Source organism: Mus caroli, unplaced genomic scaffold (genome assembly GCF_978045245.1).
Source record: "Mus caroli unplaced genomic scaffold, Mus_caroli_1 scaffold_11, whole genome shotgun sequence".
Taxonomy (NCBI): Eukaryota; Metazoa; Chordata; class Mammalia; order Rodentia; family Muridae; genus Mus; species Mus caroli.
The window spans coordinates 72,208,569-72,229,579 of record NW_028227266.1 but is presented as its reverse complement, the minus strand read 5'-3'; the positions used below and the strand labels follow the sequence as shown (position 1 = coordinate 72,229,579).

General features: G+C 41.2%; 1 protein-coding gene across 1 annotated transcript in view; it reads left to right on the top strand.

Annotated features, from left to right (window-relative positions):
- Positions 1-21,011, top strand: part of Unc13c (unc-13 homolog C) — a 502,014-nt gene that overhangs the window by 409,554 nt on the left and 71,449 nt on the right. The window contains exons 23-24 of the mRNA XM_085844784.1: positions 4,740-4,817; positions 9,987-10,064. Of these exons, the coding sequence (XP_085700910.1) occupies positions 4,740-4,817; positions 9,987-10,064 (156 nt within the window). The remainder of the gene's footprint in view (positions 1-4,739; positions 4,818-9,986; positions 10,065-21,011) is intronic.

Here is a 21,011-nt window from a genome sequence, read left to right as displayed (position 1 = left end):
GAAACCTCCAGGCCTCCACCAAATCAGCTCAAGTCAGTGGGAGCAACTAGGACAAGCCACAACACCAGGAGTTCTCTGACATGCCTCTCTCAACAAGGTGAAGATTAGCAAAGATGCAAGACCAATGAAGCATTGCTATTATCTGAGTCCTATTTATACTTTCTCCAAATACCATGTCTTCCCATGGGTCCCCAGCAAAACACCATGTAAGTCTACATCACATGACACATCCAGAACCTTTCTACTTCAGAATCTCATCAATTATTTTTGCTTTTAAGGCCAAGCCTGGGTATCTGTGCCAGAATAACTGGGAGATTTATCATATGCAGGATGTATTAAGAGGACATAGTGACCTGGATAGAGTCCCTCTTCTGCTGAGGTTAAATTGGTATGAGAGTCTTCCTCTCCTTAGAGAGTTAGTTGACACCTGAAAAGTTATTAAGATGCTTAAAGAGTCTGCTGAGTTGTTAATCACTTGCGATGCAAGCATGAGGACCTGAGTTTTGATTCCCAGCACAGATGGGGAAAGTTGAACAAAGTGGCATGTGCATGTTCTCCTAGTGCTGAGCACACAGAGACAGGAGGAGTCATAGGTTTCATTGTGGCCTGTCAGAGCAATTGAAGAAAGTCCCTGATGTTAATCTCTAATTTACACACATACACACACATACACACACACACACACACACACACACACACACCCTGAGATAATTCTAAACCAGAATTCCCAACTTACAGAACCTTAGATCGATGCAATAGATGGGCCTCCCAAGTATGTTGACTTGATATTAGCTCAGGAAATCATAGCACTTTGCTGGGTGTTGACAGGCAGCCCCCCTCAATATGCCAGCAGTGGTAACATGTCATAGCAGAACTTTCCCAGGCCAGAGGACAGTCTAATCATCATGGTTGACTCTTTAAATGTAATAGATTCTTACTTCACTGCCACAACCCCATTATGACTCCATGTTTCTAATTCTGAAGCTCTTTCACCAGCTGTGCTTCTGTGGCATTGAAGAACCCTCACCGACTATGCCTACTTCTTCCTATAAACTCTGAGAAACAAAAGATGCAGACATTCACCAAGAGACTGTCCCATGAGCGTGTTCATTCTGCCTCTATCCCTCCATCCCTCTCCTTTTCTTCATCCCTCCCCATCCCCTTCACAATTACTGATTCTATAGCTCAGAACACTTGATAGGTAGAAACCCCATGTGAGCCTTGCTACGTACTCCTTCCCCAAGCAGCTCCTCTCTGAACAGAGACCTCTACCCAGCTGCCTGTTCCTCTTACGTTTTGGCATGCAACTTACTCTGCTGAAGGTGCTAAAGGTGGTTTGTTGAAAACAGAGGCTGCTGGAGATGGTTCCTAGAGTGGGAAATATTAAAAGAACAACAAATTACTACACTACATCTAGCTACTCTCTGCCCTGGAAGGCTGGCCAGCCATGCACTGGCAGCAATGGCCGGCCTGTTCTTATCTTGTGGAGACTCTCTGACTCAGAGCTCCAAAATCTCTCTACCCAGCTCGTTAAGTTCCCACTGGCAGGTCATTGCTATGCCAGCCTCATGCTTCAAATCCCCCACAGCCTTTGTGGTGCACTTCTGACAAACCCATGCTTTGCCACCATACCTTTCTCTCTTGAACCCAATCAAGCTGCCGAGTAATGAAAAATGCAACACAAACTCAATTCAGAAACAATGAGTTTCTCAATCTCTGGGCACAACTAGAATACTAATCTTGTAAACTATTAAAATCTAAATTCTCTGGTGGCAAATGGTGGTGAATCCACCAGGATTCGCCATCTAATCTGGAAGCTGCTAGTAGCTACATCTTGTCCTCCTACTATCCCCATCCCAAAAGCCCCTAACTCTCTCCTGCTTCCTCTCTTCCTCATCCAACCCAGAAGTCCCACCTACTCGCCCGCCCAGTGATAGAGTCCTTTATTCATTAGGGGATGGTTCACAAGGAATCACCTGAGTATGTGACTCATTCCTCATCCCAGACAACCCCTCCTGGGAAAGCAGAATTAACATCGAAATACAAAAGCACCAGGGCCATCCACAATAGGATCCAGAAGTGCTACTGCACAGATCTGAGGTAGGATATAAGAATTTGCTTTTCCATACTTGCAGGGAATATCAATGACACTTCCCAGTGCCACAGTCAGAGAAGCAGTAATTTGGGAGGCATGCTCCAAGCAACTGCTAATTTGGAGTAAAGAAACAATGACCAGATTTGTTTGCTTTACTTTAGTGAATAAATTAGAATGAAATAGAAGCTGGTCTTCAAATGTGCATTGAAGATTTTCATTCAAGCTTACTGGTGCAGGAATACAGAATTCCCAGGGCTATAATAGTAGTACTCTACAGCTCCAAGTATATGGTTTCTAGCCACACCTACTATGACCCATGCTTTTCCTCACTCACAGCCTATCCTGTGTTTTGACTGTAAGGCTAGTAAATATGAGAGTCAGGACTAGTTTTCTCTAATCAGGGAGACCTGGGTGAAGTTTTCTGCTAATGTAGATGAAAGTAGCATACCATGGGGGGTTCACTGAGAACAATTATAGACAGCCATGTAAATTGTCCTTCCCTCTCCAGAAAACCAAGTAGGCTAGCCAATAAGTCACCTAGCAGCCACATGAATTTCTAGATGACACTGAACTGTGAAGGGCATTTTTCCATTCACATCTCACCCACAGCATTGTTCTGTCCAAGATATAGCAAGTGAGAAAACGATGGCTTGTATGTGTGAGTTTGGGAGACAGGGTAAGATAATTGCCACAGTTTGTACTGTCATTAAGAAACTCTGCACTGAGAGTTGTGCTCACAGGCACAGATGAGCAAACACCCCCCAGGAAATCCCACAGTCGCTCTGCACGGCATCTGAAGGGAACTCTGAACAGCTTCACTCAGAACATACTTCTGCCTAACCAGCCGTCCGTTTCCTGGGATTTATTGATCTGCGGCTTAATGAGATCTTCTGGTTTGGTTTCTTTTTTTTTTTTTTTTTTTGAGGCCAAATTTCTGTTTAAACTGACTCTCATTATCTTAGCACCATGCACTTCTGGAAAGCATCAATCTCCTGTCAACACATTATTCGTAATTCCTAGCTCGTAATTCCTAGCTTCTTATTGTGAACTTAAAAGTCGATAAAACAAGTTTATAGTCAAATCTGCTGGATTCAGTCTGTGGGCTAAATATTCCTTTTTTTTTTTTTTTTTTTTTTTTTTTTTTTTTTTTTTTTTTTTTGGTTTTTCGAGACAGGGTTTCTCTGTGTAGCCCTGGCTGTCCTGGCACTCACTTTGTAGACCAGGCTGGCCTCGAACTCAGAAATCCGCCTGCCTCTGCCTCCCGAGTGCTGGGATTAAAGGCGTGCGCCACCACGCCCGGCTAAATATTCCTTCCTTAGCTTAGTTAACTCTTGGGAATCTCTCCCCCAGTGAATCGTGAACCACTGGGGGGAATTTTTTTTTTATATGTATGTGTATCTGGGTCTCAGTGTCAGTATATATGAATGGCATCTGCAGGTGCCTGCAGATGCCAGGGGGAGGCATCAGGTCCTTGAGAATTAGAGTTACAGGTGGTTGGAAGGAACCTGCTATTTGTGCTCAGAATGGAACTTGGTTCCTATAGACCAATTCATGCTCATACCTTCTGAGTCATCTCTCCAGTCCAAAGAAATATATTTTAAAAGGAGAGGGTTTGGCTCTTTGGTTTTTCTATGACTAAATAACATAATTCCATCATTATTGTTGGTTTATCTTTTCTAAGAAGATGGCATTCACAGTTGGCATTACCAAACCAGTTACCTCTATGTGAATGTAAAAGCTGAAGAATGCAAACCTGTCAGTGTATCTTTACACAATTACAATATGTTTAATAAATACAGTTGGTACAGTTTTTCTCTCTTCTCTATAATTATTAGAAGCAAGGGTCATGCAGGAGCTCACAAGAAGTTTTAGAGAAAGGAAGAAACTATCAAATTTTGGTACAAAAGAGAAGTGAGCAGGCAACATTTTTAGCAATTGGTGTGCTATTAAATAACAGTAAATAAAGAATCCATTGCTGAATAACAGTAACTGGACAAATGTACTGAGAAGGAGAGAGTAGGGTAGGTGAGAGGTGGGTTTTCACACTTGAACAGATAGTGTACAATGTAAGTCCCTGTTTCTGAAGAGAGTCACTGTGGAGTGGTGTCATAAGAATGTCCAACCTCTCTTATTCATGAGGCACTGAGACATGATGGAGAAAGTTGAGAAAAACGCCCACTGCAGATAACCTTATGTGGTAGAGATGAGATGACAAAAAGGATTAAGAGGCAGAAAGAAGCAGAAGGGAGAACTCCAGCCTGTAGCATCATCAGTGGGAAAGGTGGGCAAGTGTCCGGTATCATGAGATCTTAAGTCCCTACGCTGTGAAGAGGTTGCCATGGGACAGCCTGTATCTCTTCTGAGTAAAGTCAGAGAATAACTGTGTGATAGTATGGATGCTGTTCTGATAGATTATAGATCTCTGAGGTATGTTTGAAATGCTGTTCAGAACCCTGACAAACTGACATATACATGCAGCGATTTGTGATCCCTCTTTGGACACGGGAATGGATTGAGCCCACTTATGACTCTCCTTCGCTAAAAAGGAGTCAGGATTGCCTGTCTCAGCCTGGATAGTGTTTTTGTAAGGTGGCACATTTAACTCACTCAACTGACATGCTTTGCATGCTATTTTCTTCCACAGACCATCAATAAGGTTCTGGTCCAGTACGCTGCGATCGTATCAAGTGACTTCAGTTCATACTGCGATAAGGAGACAGTGGTAAGTAGGACCACGCCCACCCCACCCCCATTGGTGAGTGTCCCAAAATAGAAACTTGTGCTTTCTAACTGCAAGTAAGTAGGAAATATCCTCTGTGTCAGTTTCCATAGTGGGTGATGAGAGCTACGGAATCTCAGGGTGCTGCCTGCAAACCTCACCAGGCATCACGTGTGGGCTTCCTATCGGGATTGGATAGAAGGGAGAATGAGGCCAGTGCCTGCCCGATTGTTTTCCGTGTTGAGAAAAATGAGATGGTAAACCATGGAAAAATGCACAAACTCATAAAACACTGGAGCTGAGAACTAGGGAGATAAGAATCAAGTGAGTGTTGATAACAACCCCTGTTGCTTTTTACCCACCCTCGAATAAGTATAATTCAGTCTTTCGGTTTTCAAATCAATTGAGAAGGAGAGTGAATATACAGGGCAGTGATGCTTCCGCCTGTGATTTATCCCTATCTCCGTGGGTTTTTGATGATCTAGGAAATACTTATAAAGTCCAAAGCAGAACTGCAACTACTCAGCAAAAGGCATTTAAAAAAAAAATCAAGATGAACTGAAGTCATGTGCAGTCATACAATCGGAGTGATTTCACGATGTAAGGGAAAGTGTTCTTATTTCTGTACTTAGTATTAAGAGAGATGTAGGCCAACACTGTGGAAATTTTTTTAAATGAGTAACACTGGAACACCCACAGGGTTCTTAAGAGCAACTCTTCCTTCCCCCTTGGAAAAATAAAGATGAAATGAAAACCAGCCCGCACTAGTTGGCAAGGCTGAAGGGGAATCACGAGCCGGGCGGCAGCGACCCGGCTCACCCTGGCTGACAGCTCATTAAGACAAGCCAGTCCTGATGGTTCCTGAAGATTTCAGTCGACGCCTCCTTCCTTTTCATTAATATGCTGCCCAGCAATCCGATGATAGCTTTCAGACAATCTCAGCACTGACTTCCAGCCACCTTTGACTCCAGCCCTCTACATGGGAGACTATTTACTTGTTGGAAGCATATATTTTCGTTTAAAGGTTAAAAGATGATTCACACTTCCCGTGTATGTCTGCAGATCATAAGAGTGTCTTGTAGTTTCAGCAAATACTCTGTTTTTATTAAGATGGCAAGACGTGTATTTGGGAAGTTGGCTGAGAAATAACTGATTTCCATTAGCTCGTTAAATGCTGGGCAGCCTCCTATCTCACATGTTAACATTCTAAATTCCAGATCATATGAAACCTCCCCCTGCCCTATAATTGTAAATCAATATATATTGTATTATTTTTGTAAAGGAGTTGATCTTTCAAAAACATTTATTCCAGTATTTGTGTGTGTGTGTGTGTGTGTGTGTGTGGTATATAAGGGTTTATACATGTTAATTCTGTGCCCACAGAGGCAAGGGGCAAGGCCACAACAGGGTATTGGATCCCCCTGGAGCTGAAGTCAGTTTTGAGCCACCTAATGTGGGTGGTAGGAACTTAATTCAGGCCCTTTGCAAGAGCTGTACATGTTTTTAACCACTGAACCATCTCTCCAGCCCCCAAAATGGAATTGTGTAGTTAATTAAAAGCTCGTGTGCATAACATAGCCCAGCACCTGTCCCTTAGTGTACACTTAAGCCATATAGGAATGTTTCTAATTTGAATCAAACTTTAGTATTCCTTATTTTTTAGGGTTACAACCGATCTCAATTAAGATTACGTGTATATGATTTGGTTTGTTTTTCTTTCTTGGATATTTTTCTTTATTTCTATTTCAAATGTTTCCCCTTTCCAGATCTCCCCTTTGGGAACCCCCTATCCCATTCCCCTTCCCGCTGCCATAAGGAAAATCAAAATGTATACATAGAGAAGTATAGCTATACCATTAGCACCTGTACCTTTCTTTGCCTTCATCCTAGCAAGCAGTCTCCTGGCTACCTTTGGATTCTATGGTTTAAGTTTAAGATCATTTTAATCTCACCAAGGTGTCTTGATTGAATATGTAGCTTTACAGAGCTTTGTCTCAAGTCATCACAAAAAGAAGTTTGTACCTTCTCATGAACACATTACAAATGTCTTTTAAGACTCAAAACCATAAGTCAGATATGGCACATACCTTTAATCCCAGCACTCAGGAGGCAGAGACAGGTAGATCTCTGTGAGTTCAAGGCAAACCTGGTATACATAATGAGTTTCAGACAACCAGAGCTATATAGTGAGACCATGTCTCAAAAAGAAAAAAAATGAAAGCATTGAAATTCATCATATGTTCCTAATCATCTGCAAATGGAGTGAGAAACATTTAAAGATAGACATTCCAGGTGTAACAGTGAGGATCTGTAAGGTGGCTCAGTGGGTAAACTCAAAAGCCTGATGGCAAGTGTCCCATCATTAAAAGCAATGTTAGAAAGAAAGAACTGGCTCCTTTCTACATGCATACCGTGATGCACACATGTACACACACACAGAGAAAGTAAGTAAATAAAAATTTCAAAAAGACGTGACTATAACATTTGATATGTCCAAAGTCAGAATTAAAAAGTCCATAGTTCAACCAAATGTCTACTTGAGATTATATTTTTTTTTGTAGCATGGCATACTAATTTGTTGCTGTTTTTGAAACAGGTCTCATGTAGCCTAGGCTGACCTTGAACTTCTAATCCATCTCCCTTCACCTCGAGTGCTAGGTTTACTGTTGTGTACGATCTGGCCCCTTCTTACTGTGACAATTTAAATCAGAAGTGGTCAAACCACTTTTATGCCTTTTGTCCCCATCCCAAACAAGTCAGAGCATCCTTTTCCAAATCAATTTTTCTTTATTTTAAACATTTTTAAGCTCAAACACTTTAGCCGTATAGAAATGTCTGTCCCTAGTTTGAATAAAACTTTAGTATACATCGTATTCTAGGTTTTTGACTGTTCCCAGTTAAGACAAAATAAAATGTATACGATATGTTTATAAGAAAACTCAAAATGTACACGGTACACATACTGAATGACAGCTATGCCCAAACATATTCTTTCCTCTCCATAAACTCTTCAGTAAGCAATAGAATTCCGTTGGGATAATGTTCCTTTTACCGGGGATTTTATTTTGAAAATTTTTAATGCATAGCTTTGCTACCTAGCCCATGCCAGCCTTGAACATTGAGTCCTCCTGCCTCAGCCTCCCAGTTCTGGGATGCAAGGCATGTGCCATGTCTGGATGGATTTATTAAAACATTAATGCATTTATTCTGACTTGCTGACTACAGAACTGTTAGAATCAATCTGTTTTGTGCTTAAATATGGGGTATAATTGAATAGTAATCTAGTTCTTATTAATGATTTAATAAGTCGATGTAATAACAGTGGACTTGGGGCATTTCAAGGTCAGGAAAAGTTTAGTAAAGGCGAAGAGCTTTATATTTATCTCAACTTTACATTTACCCAGAAAAATCCCTCTTACCTCTCTCTTCTTCATCCTCTTTCCATGTGGTGAGTAGCCATTGCCCCAAGTGAGCCCAACTCTCCCTAGCATTCTTGAAAATCAGAAATGACCATATTTGACTTGATGTATGGCTTTTTATGTAAAGAATTGGTATTCTAGTTTTGTTCTGTATACTAAGAACAGACTTAAATGCTAACATCAAATAAATCAAGTAGAGTATGCTGGGATCAAGGAGTGCAGATTGTGATTTTTGGGAGTAGAGGCCATCAAAACTTGTCTGTAGCATCCCAGCTCCGCAGTCAGAAACTCAGGAGTATAATCTCACTTACCTATGTTTAAAAAAATAAAATAAAATATTTAAGTGGCCAGAATCCAGGAACAGAATAGAAGTGTGGAATTGTTTCCATAAATCAGACTTAGGTTGTGGTCACTTAAGAGTCAAGTACAAAGTCTCTCGAAGGTCTGTGATGTGGTTAAGGTAATAATAAAATCTTTCCACTGATGAGAGCTAACGCCTCTTTGATGTCCCATGAGTCCTTTGTCTGACCTTCTGATTCATTGCTGGCTCCCTTCCCAGCCACTTGGAAAGTGTGTCCATTTCCTGTCTCTGTCATCCCCAGCTCTGAGCCACTGACTCTTCAGAATCGATGTGTCGCAGCCATCAGTGAGCTTTGCAGCTAGGCCAAAATCTATTTTCTGATTTGAAATTAATTCCAAATTGATATCTCGTCTTGTCACAAAGTTTTATAACACCACTGCCCTTTTCTACCTCTCTAGAAACAACTCAAATGCTAAGTATGAGTCCCGTGCAAGCACAGTGCTGCAGTCTACCCAGTGTACAGCAGCACGCACAGCGTTCACGTTAGCTGGTGACAATAAAAAAATAAAAATTAAAAAAAAAAACCTCAGTGTAAAGTCTTTGTAAAGCAAAGGCAATGTAGGTGATAGAAAAGTTAAAAACCAAGGTAGGAAAATTCTAATCTAAATGAAGGAAAAGGGCCCAAATAAACAGAGAGGAAAGTCAGAAGAGAAACACACTTGTTCTGAGCCAGATAATGAAGGGGTAGTCTTCAGCTTCCTGGCTTTAGTGACAGACAGAAACTCCATCGAAGTCATTTTAAATTTTTTGGAAGTTTTCTTGGGTTTAAAAAGAAGAAGAAATACAAATGCTCTTTTGGTTTTAAAGCAGCACAGTTACCAGAGAATTGAAATTAATTGATTTTCTCAAAATAAAAAAGAGTTTACAACATAGAATAGGGTAGGTTGGGGATACAGCTCCATCGGAAGGGCACTTGCAAAGCATCTCTGAAGTCCTGGGTTCAATCCCCAGCACTGCAGAAATCAGGTAGTCCACACCTGCCATCCCAGAACTCGGGAAGTAGAGGCTGGAGAGTCAGAAGTTCACTGTCATGCTCAGCTCTCTGAGACTAGCCTGGCACATAAGAAACATTGTATCCAACAAAACCATAAAGAAAAAGTGGCTAATTCTGATCTTTAAAATACCACAAGAAGAGGAAAAGGGGTGCCGATAGCCAGCCTCCATGTGCTATTGCACGTGTTGGTTGTTAAATTGTATTCCCCAAAATGGTCATCTATTTCCTTTCCATTCCCAGCTGTTAAAAGCCCTCATTCAAAGTAGCCTAATGATTGTTTGGTGTGTATCACAGGCCACAGGTGACAGCCATAGACTGTAGAAGTTAAACTCGCTCCAGAGGTGCGAGGATGTGAAGGATGCTGATCATCACATTGCCTCTCTTTCTCTTTCTATAAGCCTTGCATATTGATGAACAACATCCAACAACTGCGGGTCCAGCTGGAAAAAATGTTTGAATCCATGGGTGGAAAAGAGGTGAGTGTGTGTCCACTCTTGTCTTTACCAAAGGACTCTTGGGTGGATGTTAGTAGCATTTTGCTTTGTTCTGGAAAGCATCTTACCTTTTGAATTGGTTTTTACCAAGGAACAGGAAGCAGCATTTGTTTGCTTGGTTGTTTGATTGTTTTTAATCTCTAAAATCCCATTAGCAATTACGGCAGTCACTATGACAGCATTTTAGTAAATGGAGGTCTATTCAGGGACAGGGAGAGAGCCAGCCGACTTGTTGTACAATTAAAATGTATGCATATAAACTAGTGATCAGTAGTATGACAAAGATTACATTTTATACTGTCATGTTGAAGTTGACGCTTGTTTTAGAATCTATGTTGTGGCAATAGTGCTATGTCGGTGCTTAATTTTTCACATCGTGAGAGCTGTGTCAAATGTGCTATCTGTGTGTTGTGTCTGTAATGTGTCGTGTCTCTATTCAACATCCGTGCCTTGCAATTCCACGAACAGAAGAAGGAAGGAGAGAGATTCTCCTATGAGGTTTGTGATAGCAAGCGTTACCGCTTCCCCTGGCTGTCCTTCTCACCCGCCATTTAAAGACCATTGCGTGACCCGTGCGCGCACGCACACGCGTGCACGTGCTCTCTCATTTGCTTCTTGAGATCAGACAAAGAGCAAGACATGAATTAGCTCGCTCCTGCCTCTTCCTGCTTGCCAAGGTCTTGTCTTTCCTTACAAACTGGTGTGCGGGGCGGGGGTGGGGGGGTAGGAGGGTGGGGGGATGAGGAACGGGGAAGTCATTAAAGGCGAGAGTCACTGGAACAGCTGGTCTTTCTGGACTCACCCTGCTTGCTGCCAACAGCATCAAGAATAAAACAAACCCTTAGGGCTGGCTCAGCAGTTAAAGGCACTGGCTGCTCTTCCAGAGGACCCAAGTTTGATCCCTAGTACCTACACATCAGCTACCATCTCTAACTCCAGTTCCAGGGGATCTGCTGCCCTCTCCTGGCCTTCTCAGGCACTGCATACACATGGCACTTCGATGCATGCAAGCACTCATACACAGAAAGTAAATATTTTTACAAGAGAAAACAGACCCAATGAAGTTATGTCTACAGTGTTTCTACTTCACTTACATCAGACTTTCTGTATAGTAATCCATGGGCCCATGCAGAAAGCTAGATTCAAAATGAAAGCAAATTTCCCTTTTATTTCCAAATGTCTGAGGCTAATGAGCCGCGTTTAGCACCAGCCTCTTCACATGAGATGAGTCTTTAAACCAAAGGAGAAATTCAGCTGCCCCCCCCCGGAAAAAATGAAGGTGCTACTTAACCCCCTAGAAATGGGAAGCACCAGGATCATGTGCAATGCTACAAAAAAAAAAATTTTTTTTTTTTTTAACATGAGTTCTTTCACTGGTAGTCTCAGATCAGCTTATGTGAAATAAGGCCTTGCTCCCTGCAGTGTGCTAATGCCTGCTCCAAGGTCTCGGGGCATCAATCTCATTTCTGGATTCTTCTGTTGAAATTAATGGGCATGACAGTTGGGGATCATCCCATAAGATTCCCTTTTCTAATTGTCCTGATGCTTCATGACATCCATTTAAATCTATTTAATAGTTTTGGTGATGAAGTCACTCATTTCTTGTGGGAAATCTCAGCCCAAAATTCAGTGAAATGGAAACACCAGGAATCACGTCAGAGTGAAATTATATATTGGCTGACCTATTTCTAGAAACTTCCCCCGTACCCTAACTATTTCTCTACCATTCTGTGCTTGGATTCTGATGCAGATAATATTTGCTGAAACGAGTCTAAGCAGACAAGACAGAACTGACAGACTAAAGGCCCATGGGGCCCATGGTTAAAGGAAGTTGTGTAGACCAAGTCAATCTCTTGCTAAGCACCCAACAGGGAGACTTGTTTACCAGGCAAAAGTGATTCTTACTGGTGGAGCAATTACCAATTTGAAAGGTGTAGGTTCTCATTATAAACTATGTTTATGTACAACTTCTTCCTTTATAATGCAAGACATGCCCATTTATTGAGCTCCTTATACATAACATACATGAAAAATGCAGTTGATTGAGTAAGGGAGATAAAACAAAGGCCTGGTTTCTATCTAATCTGTCAGATGAATCAACTCTTCCCTATATTCACCGTCCTTCTGTCCCTCTTTCTATCCAGTTTTCCCTTCTTTTTTAACCTGGCTTCCATTGATAAATAAAAGCTTTAAACTGAACCAATCAGAACTGGCATAGAGGTACATGAAGCCCAGAAATAAAACAAGACCCAAACCCAAGGCCAAGTGTAACACACAGATTTCTAGGATGGTTGTGCTTAATTAATATATAATCATATTAGAGTTGTAGGGTGACCCAAGTTATGAAGATGATCTGCAGATTCTTGCTGGTAGGGGCATCTGTGAAAGACAGTAATTTAAACAAGTGCCTTCACTTGGGGCTTTTATAGAAATCAAAAAGTATTTTATGGCTGTGGTAGCATATGGCTGAAATCCCAGAAATGGAGAAATGGAAGCAGGAGGGTGAGAAGTTAGCTGTTGTCCTTGGCCACATAGTGAGGTCAAGGCTACTTGGGATATGTGAGACCCTGTACCACCCCCAAAGTTATCCAAAGGGAGAAGAAAAAGAGGTAACATTATACAGTATAACCAGGAGCCACCTTTCGCTATAAGACATATATGCAGTACTTGATGCAGGCATATTCAACAGCCTTTGAAAGTTTTACCATGTGAGGTTAAGGACATGCTCAGTGGATAAGACCATTGGCTATGCAAGCATGAGGACCTGAATTCAATTTCCCAGAATGCATGCAAATATCGAGGCATGGTCACATTCACAAGTGCACACCAGTAACATCAATGCTCTAAGGGGCAGAGACAGGAGGATCTCTGTGGTTTGCTGACCACCAGCCTAGCTCCAGGTTCAGTAAGAGACCCTGAATCCAGGGAATAAATGAGAGAGTCACAGAGTAGGATACCCATTACTTTTGTCTGGCCTTCACATGTATGAATAAGCATGTATGCATGCACTAAGTTTGAACATGTGTACATATATCATACATATGCAGCACACATACACACACACATAGTTTTTTGAATCATAAATAACTTCTTCCAAGCAAACTAATGTTGGTTGCCAATTTCTTATCCCCATGAAGCTACTATAGGGAATCTTAACTAATACCAGGGGCACTCTCCATTCCAGGCCAGTTCCTCCTCTCTCGGGAGTTTGTTACATGGGCCCCACTATGCCGGGGTGTGCACTTCTCTCTACAAAAGTCAAATTAGCAAATGACAGTTTGATCATTTGCTCAGAGTAGCCTTAAATGCTATGTGTTTGTTAGCTGGGCTCTCCCCACAGGTTGCTTGCCTCTAGCACTGTCTGCAGCTGGCCGCAGCTGGCCGCTTGCAAGCATGACTGCATGGTGCTGCTCTGACTGCCAGGACAGCTCTTCCCTCACAGGCAACCTCTTTCCTCTGGACACAGAAGTGTTTCACACCTGCATTTTGGTTTTGTGCTCTTTACTTGTGAAACAGCCATCGTCTGCATGGGGTCCAGATGGAAACATTGCCAGTAAGCCTGAGGGAATCGCTGTAGTGACTAATAGGAAATATACAGCCTATATTATAATCTGACTTTGAGACAAAAGTTAACCATTTACCCCACCATCACTATACCGTGTCATGTGGCACCCTCGTGTACCACAATAAAAGCATCATGGGAATGCCATTCACTAGAGAATGATAGTCTGGTTATTTTGCAATAGGTAGAATAACTCAAAATGAAAATGTTGTAGCCTATACTAGTTTGCCTCTTTTGAATATAACTCCACGTGTGTCTATTGCAACTTCTTTGTATTGATTTCCTAACAGGAGCATATTGTTACAGCTCTTGGAAGTCACTTACAAATCTTCCTTTGATTAGCAATTTAATTTGCATAAGTATATGAAAAAGAAAATTAAATTATCAGAACTTTAATTTCTTTGCAGGGAGTCATGATATAGTGGTTTGGATACTCCATGAATGTTACATAAGTTGATTTAGGGGAATCCCAACTGTGCCATGTGAGCAGACGATCTGCACTGTGGTGCAACCATTTGAAATGGTGGCACCTCTGGTTACTCGTCGGCTTGATGCATATTGACAGTACTCCGAACTCTAAGAGTTACTCCTTATTGAGATATTTACAGGAAAAGAAAGCTGCTATTTTTTTTGATTTTTAATATTTTTATTACATATTTTCCTCAATTACATTTCCAATGCTATCCCAAAAGTCCCCCATAGCGCCCCCCACTTCCCTACCCACCCATTCCCATTCTTTTGGCCCTGGCATTCCCCTATATTGGGGCATATAAAGTTTGCAAGTCCAATGGGCCTCTCTTTCCATTGATGGCCGACTAGGCCATCTTTCGATACATATGCAGCTAGAGACAAGAGCTCCGGGGTTCTGGTTAGTACATCATGTTGTTCCAACAATAGGGTTGCAGATCCCTTTAGCTCCTTGGGTACTTTCTCTAGCTTCTCCATTGGGAGTCCTGTGATACATCCAATAGCTGACTGTGAACATCCACTCCTGTGTTTGCTAGGCCCCGGCATCGTCTCACAAGAGACAGCTATATTTGAGTCCTTTCAGCAAAATCTTGCTAGTGTATGCAATGGTGTCAGCGTTTAGAAGCTGATTATGGGATGGATCCCTGGATACGGCAGTCTCTAAATGGTCTATCCTTTCATCACAGCTACGAACTTTGTCTCTGTAACTCCTTCCCTGGGTGTTTTGTTCCCAATTCTAAGAAGGTGCACAGTGTCCACACTTTGGTCTTCATTCTTCTTGAGTTTCATGCGTTTAGCAAATTGTATCTTATATCTTGGGTATCCTAAGTTTTGGGCTAATATCCACTTATCAGTGAATACATATTGTGTGAGTTCTTTTGTGATTGTGTTACTTCACTCAAGATGATGCCCTCCAGGTCCATCCATTTGGCTAGGAATTTCATAAATTCATTCTTTTTAATAGCTGAGTAGTACTCCATTGTGTAAATGTACCATAATTTCTGTATCCATTCCTCTGTTGAGGGACATCTGGGTTCTTTCCAGCTTCTGGCTATTATAAATAGGGCTGCTATGAACATAGTGGAGCATGTGTCCTTTTTACCGGTTGGGACATCTTCTGGATATATGCCCAGGAGAGGTATTGCTGGATCCTCCGGTAGTACTATGTCCAATTTTCTGAGGAACCGCCAGACTGATTTCCAGAGTGGTTGTACAAGCTTGCAATCCCACCAACAATGGAGGAGTGTTCCTCTTTCTCCACATCCTCGCCAGCATCTGCTGTCACCTGAATTTTTGATCTTAGCCAAAGAAAGCTGCTATTAAGCTGCCTTCCCGTCCTACCTACTATAAATCAGGCCCAGTTGGTGCCATGGTAACATGGTTTTTATTGACATGTCTCAAGTATAACTGAGTTTTCTGAGTCAAGTCACAGTGGGGATTTGACTGTAAGAGTACGTTTTGTTTGTACAAAATAGAGCCAAGGAATCCGTAGCATATCCCACTGTCCGTTTCGGCGAGCAGCTTCATTCTTGTGTTTCAATCATGTGCATCTGTATTATTCTGAATCTTTTAGCGCTGAGCTAGCATTTGGCTGCGCCGGAGTGTGACATACAACTCACTGAAGTTCTTCTTCCCCAAGCCTATTCACCACACAGACTTAGGGAGCAGCTCCAGGTCAGAGAGGGAAGCAGGGAACCCAGGGTGAGGCTCACTGTTTAAAGACAGGAGGTCTCCATGTTAGCAGTCACTAAACTTCAGCATGCACCCTGGCTTTGGGGTGAGACTCTGAAGATATACCGCTGAACTCCAGCCACGGATTTGGATCTGCAGGTAACAGGCAGGACTGTGTGATTCGAGTAGAAAACAAATTCCCAGATGGTAATACTGATGGCACTGGCCTTGGGCCTCGGCATCACTGCTCTGTCTTGGTAAACTAGAAAGAGTGTGATTAAAAACATCTCAGGGCCTGGAGAGATGTCTCCACAGTGAAGAACACTGACTGCTCTTCCAGAAGATCCATCTTCAGTCTCCAGCACCAACATGGTGGCTCACAACTGCCTAGAACTCTAGTTCCAGGGGATCCAATGATCTCTCTAGCTTTCATAGATACCAGGCACATACATGGTAAATACACACACATGCATACAAATACTCACAGACATAAACCTAAGTTAAATCTCCTTTTTTTTTAATGGAAAAGATAACAAATCAAAATGCCTTTATCTTATCATTGGACCACCCTCAACCATCACACTTCCTGTTTTCTGAATCTTGATTTAACATGATTGGATGAAATTTGGGACAATATACAATAGTACAGTCAAGTTCTAGTAGTTAATATAATAGTCCTAAAATATAGCTAACTATTTTGCAGTCATATGCAAAACTTCATCATTTCCTTAAAATATTACATAGACTTTTCATTGTTTTATGCATTGTTTTGCTTAGTAGTATTTACATTATTTTAATTTGTAATTAAGATGATAAGCATATATTCAAGTCTCCAGATGATATGATTGATCTTGGCTCCTGAATATAAGTAGAAATATCATTTAGTAATAAATTAATGAGGATCAATATCCTGTTTTTATCATTTTTCAGCAACTACCAAATAAATTTTAGAATAAATTGAATTATAAAACATATATTAGGCAGCTCAATAATAAAGCAGACAATTCAATTAATTATAACTTACTTTCCGTTCTAAAATTGTCTCCCAAAGCAATTTCAAGTATTTGTAAATTAAAAAGTTTAATTATCCATTGTGTCTACTCAGAGTTATTGTACCTGCAGGAGGGCAGGAAATGGGGTAGAAAATAAAAGCATTTTTCATTGTCTTCGGCCTCAAGGAGTTTGCAAAGAACCAACACTCATAAAACAGCTACTAAGAGCCAGGCTACCTTTCAGCACCTAGAACAGCAGTTCTCAACCTATGTGTCATGACCTTCTGAGGGTCCTGTATCAAATATTCTGCATACCAGATATTTACACTATGATGAATAACAGTAACAACATTACAATTATGAAGTAGCCACAAAATAATTTTATAGTTGGGTGTCACCACAACATGAGAAACTGTTAAAGGGTCTCAGCATTAAGAATGCTGAGAACCACACACTCAGAAGCTAGAAGCTAGGCATCTATGCTACCTGGACCACTCTCAGCATCTCTCCCCATCTCTGCACCTCAGGCTTGACCCATCTATCACATGATTCAAAGCACTGAAAACCATACTAGGCAGCTGAAATCTAACGAGTGCTAAGATAACTCTACTTTTTTAAATGTTGGGTTTATTCAGGAAGCCGCAATAATAAGAGACAAGGGTTCTGAGGGGAGATCACTTTCTAATCTTGGAAGCACCTTTCACAAGGCAAATTCAAATGCTGTATTTTATTCCACAGTAAACTCGAACTTCTAGCATCTCATTGTGTGGATATAACCCAAAGGTGAGACGGCATGCGGCTGAGGTCAGAAAATGCAACCAATTATTTTTAGTTTCATAGCACTAAACAAGAAATGAATGTCAGGCATTCTGGCCTTTGGTTTGCAGATGCTGCCTGGTTTCTGTCTCCTCCCAACCACCTCTGTGATTAGGGTTTTCAATTGGATTTAATAGAAAATTAAGAGAACAATGAGCTAGAAGAGCAATCTGATTGCCGTGATTTAACAAATACAGTTGAGTCCAAAGCAACTCCCACGTATAGTCAGGCTTAATGGCTAAACTTGCGAAAGTAAGGTAGCAAGGAGGTTCTGAGCCGAGACAAGGTTCTGAGCTGGCAGCCCATGTCAGAATGAGATGCAGGACCCAGACAGGTGCTGCTTGTTAACCTTGCTCCCCAGAATTTCTGACAATCTGCAGGGTCACCTACATAATGCCAGGATTCTTTTTAAACTAACATCTGTCTTAAGAGATACATACACCACAGCTATGAGGGATAGACACATAGCTCTCTTTTATCTTATAATTCTCCACAACAATTCACTCTTATTGTTTATAGCTGCCCTAACATACCATAAGCCAGTGTAACCAGCAGTAGAACTCTTAGCTTCTTGGAATCTATATTGTGTCTATTTTTTGGTCTATTCGACTAAGAAAAGCACAGCTTTCACTTTAAGCTAGTAGTTCTCAACCTGTGGATTTTGACCCTATTGGGGGGGGGTCAAATGACCCTTCCACATATCAGTTACATATCAGCTATCCTTCATATCAGGTATTATAATTCATAATAGTAGCAAAATTACAGTAATGAAGTAGCAATGAAAACAATTTTGTGATTGGGGGGTCACTACAGCAGGAGGAGCAGTATTAAAGGGTTGTCGCATTAGGAAGGTTGAGAACCACTGCCTTAAAGGAAATAAGAGATCGTTTATTCTAGAGCAAAGTTGAGTAACCCTGGTACAGGAACACAGATTTAGGTGGCCCTGGATTCCATGTTTTAACATGGAAGCAGTTTCATGAACTTCTGTAGTTTTACAGAATAAAGAAGGTCCTAAATCAAGGCAAGTTTAAAATACATTGGTGGGTACATCAGACAGACAGACATGGCAAAATGGGAGGTGGTTTTCTATAGGCCTCCAGTGATGACATTCTTAGCTTTCTGGTTGGTAAAATTCAGTGGTCTGCTAAGTTAATAGATTCCAAAATTTCTTAACTTTTAGTCACAAGATTTTAATTCTGACACAGAGGTAGAAAAAAAATGGCTACTCAGATGGTTAAAGCTAGCCCAGATATGGTGATCAGCCTCCAGATCTGCAGCACCCCAAACTCCCCACAACATCTGCAGCTCAGTTAATCAGTCTTTGAAGACACAAATCTTTTTTTCCAGGAATTTTTGTTGCTCATTGATACCTAATCAGTAGTTTTGTCAAAGCTGAAGACAATACCTAAGTCTAAACGTATTAGTTGATCTGACATACTGTCATGGCATCTAACTACATACACTGTCTAGTTATGCTGTGACTTTTTTGCCACTGAGCATCTTCAACTTTCTGAAACCACAGTGCAAGCTGTGAATTTACGCACAGTGACAGACACTTCTAGCTCAGCATCCATGTCCTTCCAGGTTGGATGAGGGATATGCAGTACTCTGCCTCTGCATGTGATCCTGAGAGTTCTTGAGGAGGGCCTCTCCAGAAAGGAATACAAATACTACTGAAAACAGAGTAGCAGCATCAGAGCTGTAGCACTCGTGATTAATTATTTACAGTACAAACCAGATACTCTATTTCAGACAGCGCACCACTTTCTGATGGGATGTCACCACTTGCAAGGATATTGCTCTAACGCCAGGTTCTCCATGGAATGTTCACAGATTTCCCAGTTTTATTTTAGGTTGAACCAGGCCTCAGGGAGTGAATAGGCTCTGAAAACTGGAACTGTTGGAGAGAATCAGCCTTTCTAAAACAAAGAACCGGAGCCAGAAAAGACTGTGAGAAGTTGCTGGAAGCCCTTCCCCACTGAAAGTCACCTCGAGGGATCAGAAAATGCTAAATCAAATGAGTTTATTAGATCAACCATTATTTGTCATTTATTATTATTATTATTATTTATTAGGAACAGCCATTGAGGGAGGATGGAAAGAAAATGAGAAAAATACTAAGTCAAGACTTCAAAAGGATAAGTGATTCAGAGGCATGGTTGGGCATATCTTGGTATCATATCCAAGGGTAAATGGAGGAAGAATATAAAAGTCAAACATGACATCTGCATTTTACCAAATCAGAGAAAACAAGAAGAGAAATAAATTAAGCCAGAAAGATAACAACCTCCATGTTTATACACTTTGATGGAGGTTCAATTGGATCCTCAGAAGGAAAAATCTACTAGGCACCTAGGAAACTAGACAAGATGTCCAGGCTTGCTGTTTAGAGAATGCAAAGAAGAGAATTAGGAGGTTGTTCATGTAGGAGTGAAAGTTGGGGCTGTAGACCTGAACAGGTGCTCAGGGAAAAGTAAAATGAGGAACAGAAAGGGAGATGGAAGGCCATTAATATTTAAAGAGAATGTAGAGGACTTACAGTCAACAGGAAGAAGGACAAGCCATGCAAAACTAGACAAGCAAGGAAGGAAGGGCTTGAGAGAGAAACAGCAGGATGAACAGAGCGGGATAAATAAGGTCAGCAGGCTTGGCAGTGAAGGGATCGTGGTGACCTGTATTGTGCACTGCAGTGGGGTGTCCAGAGCAGAAGCCAGGCTGCAGTGGACCAATAGATGTTTCAAAGGTGCAGACAGATATAGAGAACAGGTTCAGGCTTGTGTTGCAAGTCCAGTGGTGAAGGAAAGGGAGAAAGCAGCCAGATGTTGGTGAAAAGGTTAGTCCCAATATATTTGACTTTTCTTCCATTATTCTGCTTTTTTGTTTGTACATGAATATTATCAGCATATGTTCATAGAGCAGGAAATTCAGATTAATAATGGACTGATTCAATAGAAGTGAGAAGAGTGGTTAAAGGCCCAGAGGGAGGGAGGAAGTCCTCAACAGAACAGAGGGCTTATAAGATACGATGCTTCAGTTTTCATAGAAATGGTGATAGACCTTGCATAGTAAAAGATTTAAATAAAAATGTCAGAGGATCTAATGCAAAAATAGTGAACGGATAAATGTAGATATATTAAAGGATTTGATGCAAAAAGTATTAAGGGTTCTAATTTTAAAATATTGAAGCATTTAAACACTACACAAATATATCTTGGCCTCATTTTCTTTTTCTTTTCTTTTCTTTTCTTTTCTTTTTTTTTTTTTTTTTTTTTGAAATCTGTCTGGTGGTTCCTCACAAAATTGGGCATAGTACTACCTGAGGACCCAGCTATACCAATCCTGGGCATATACCCAGAAGATGTTCCAACATGTAATAAGGACACACGCATGCTCCACTATGTTCATAGCAGCCTTATTTAT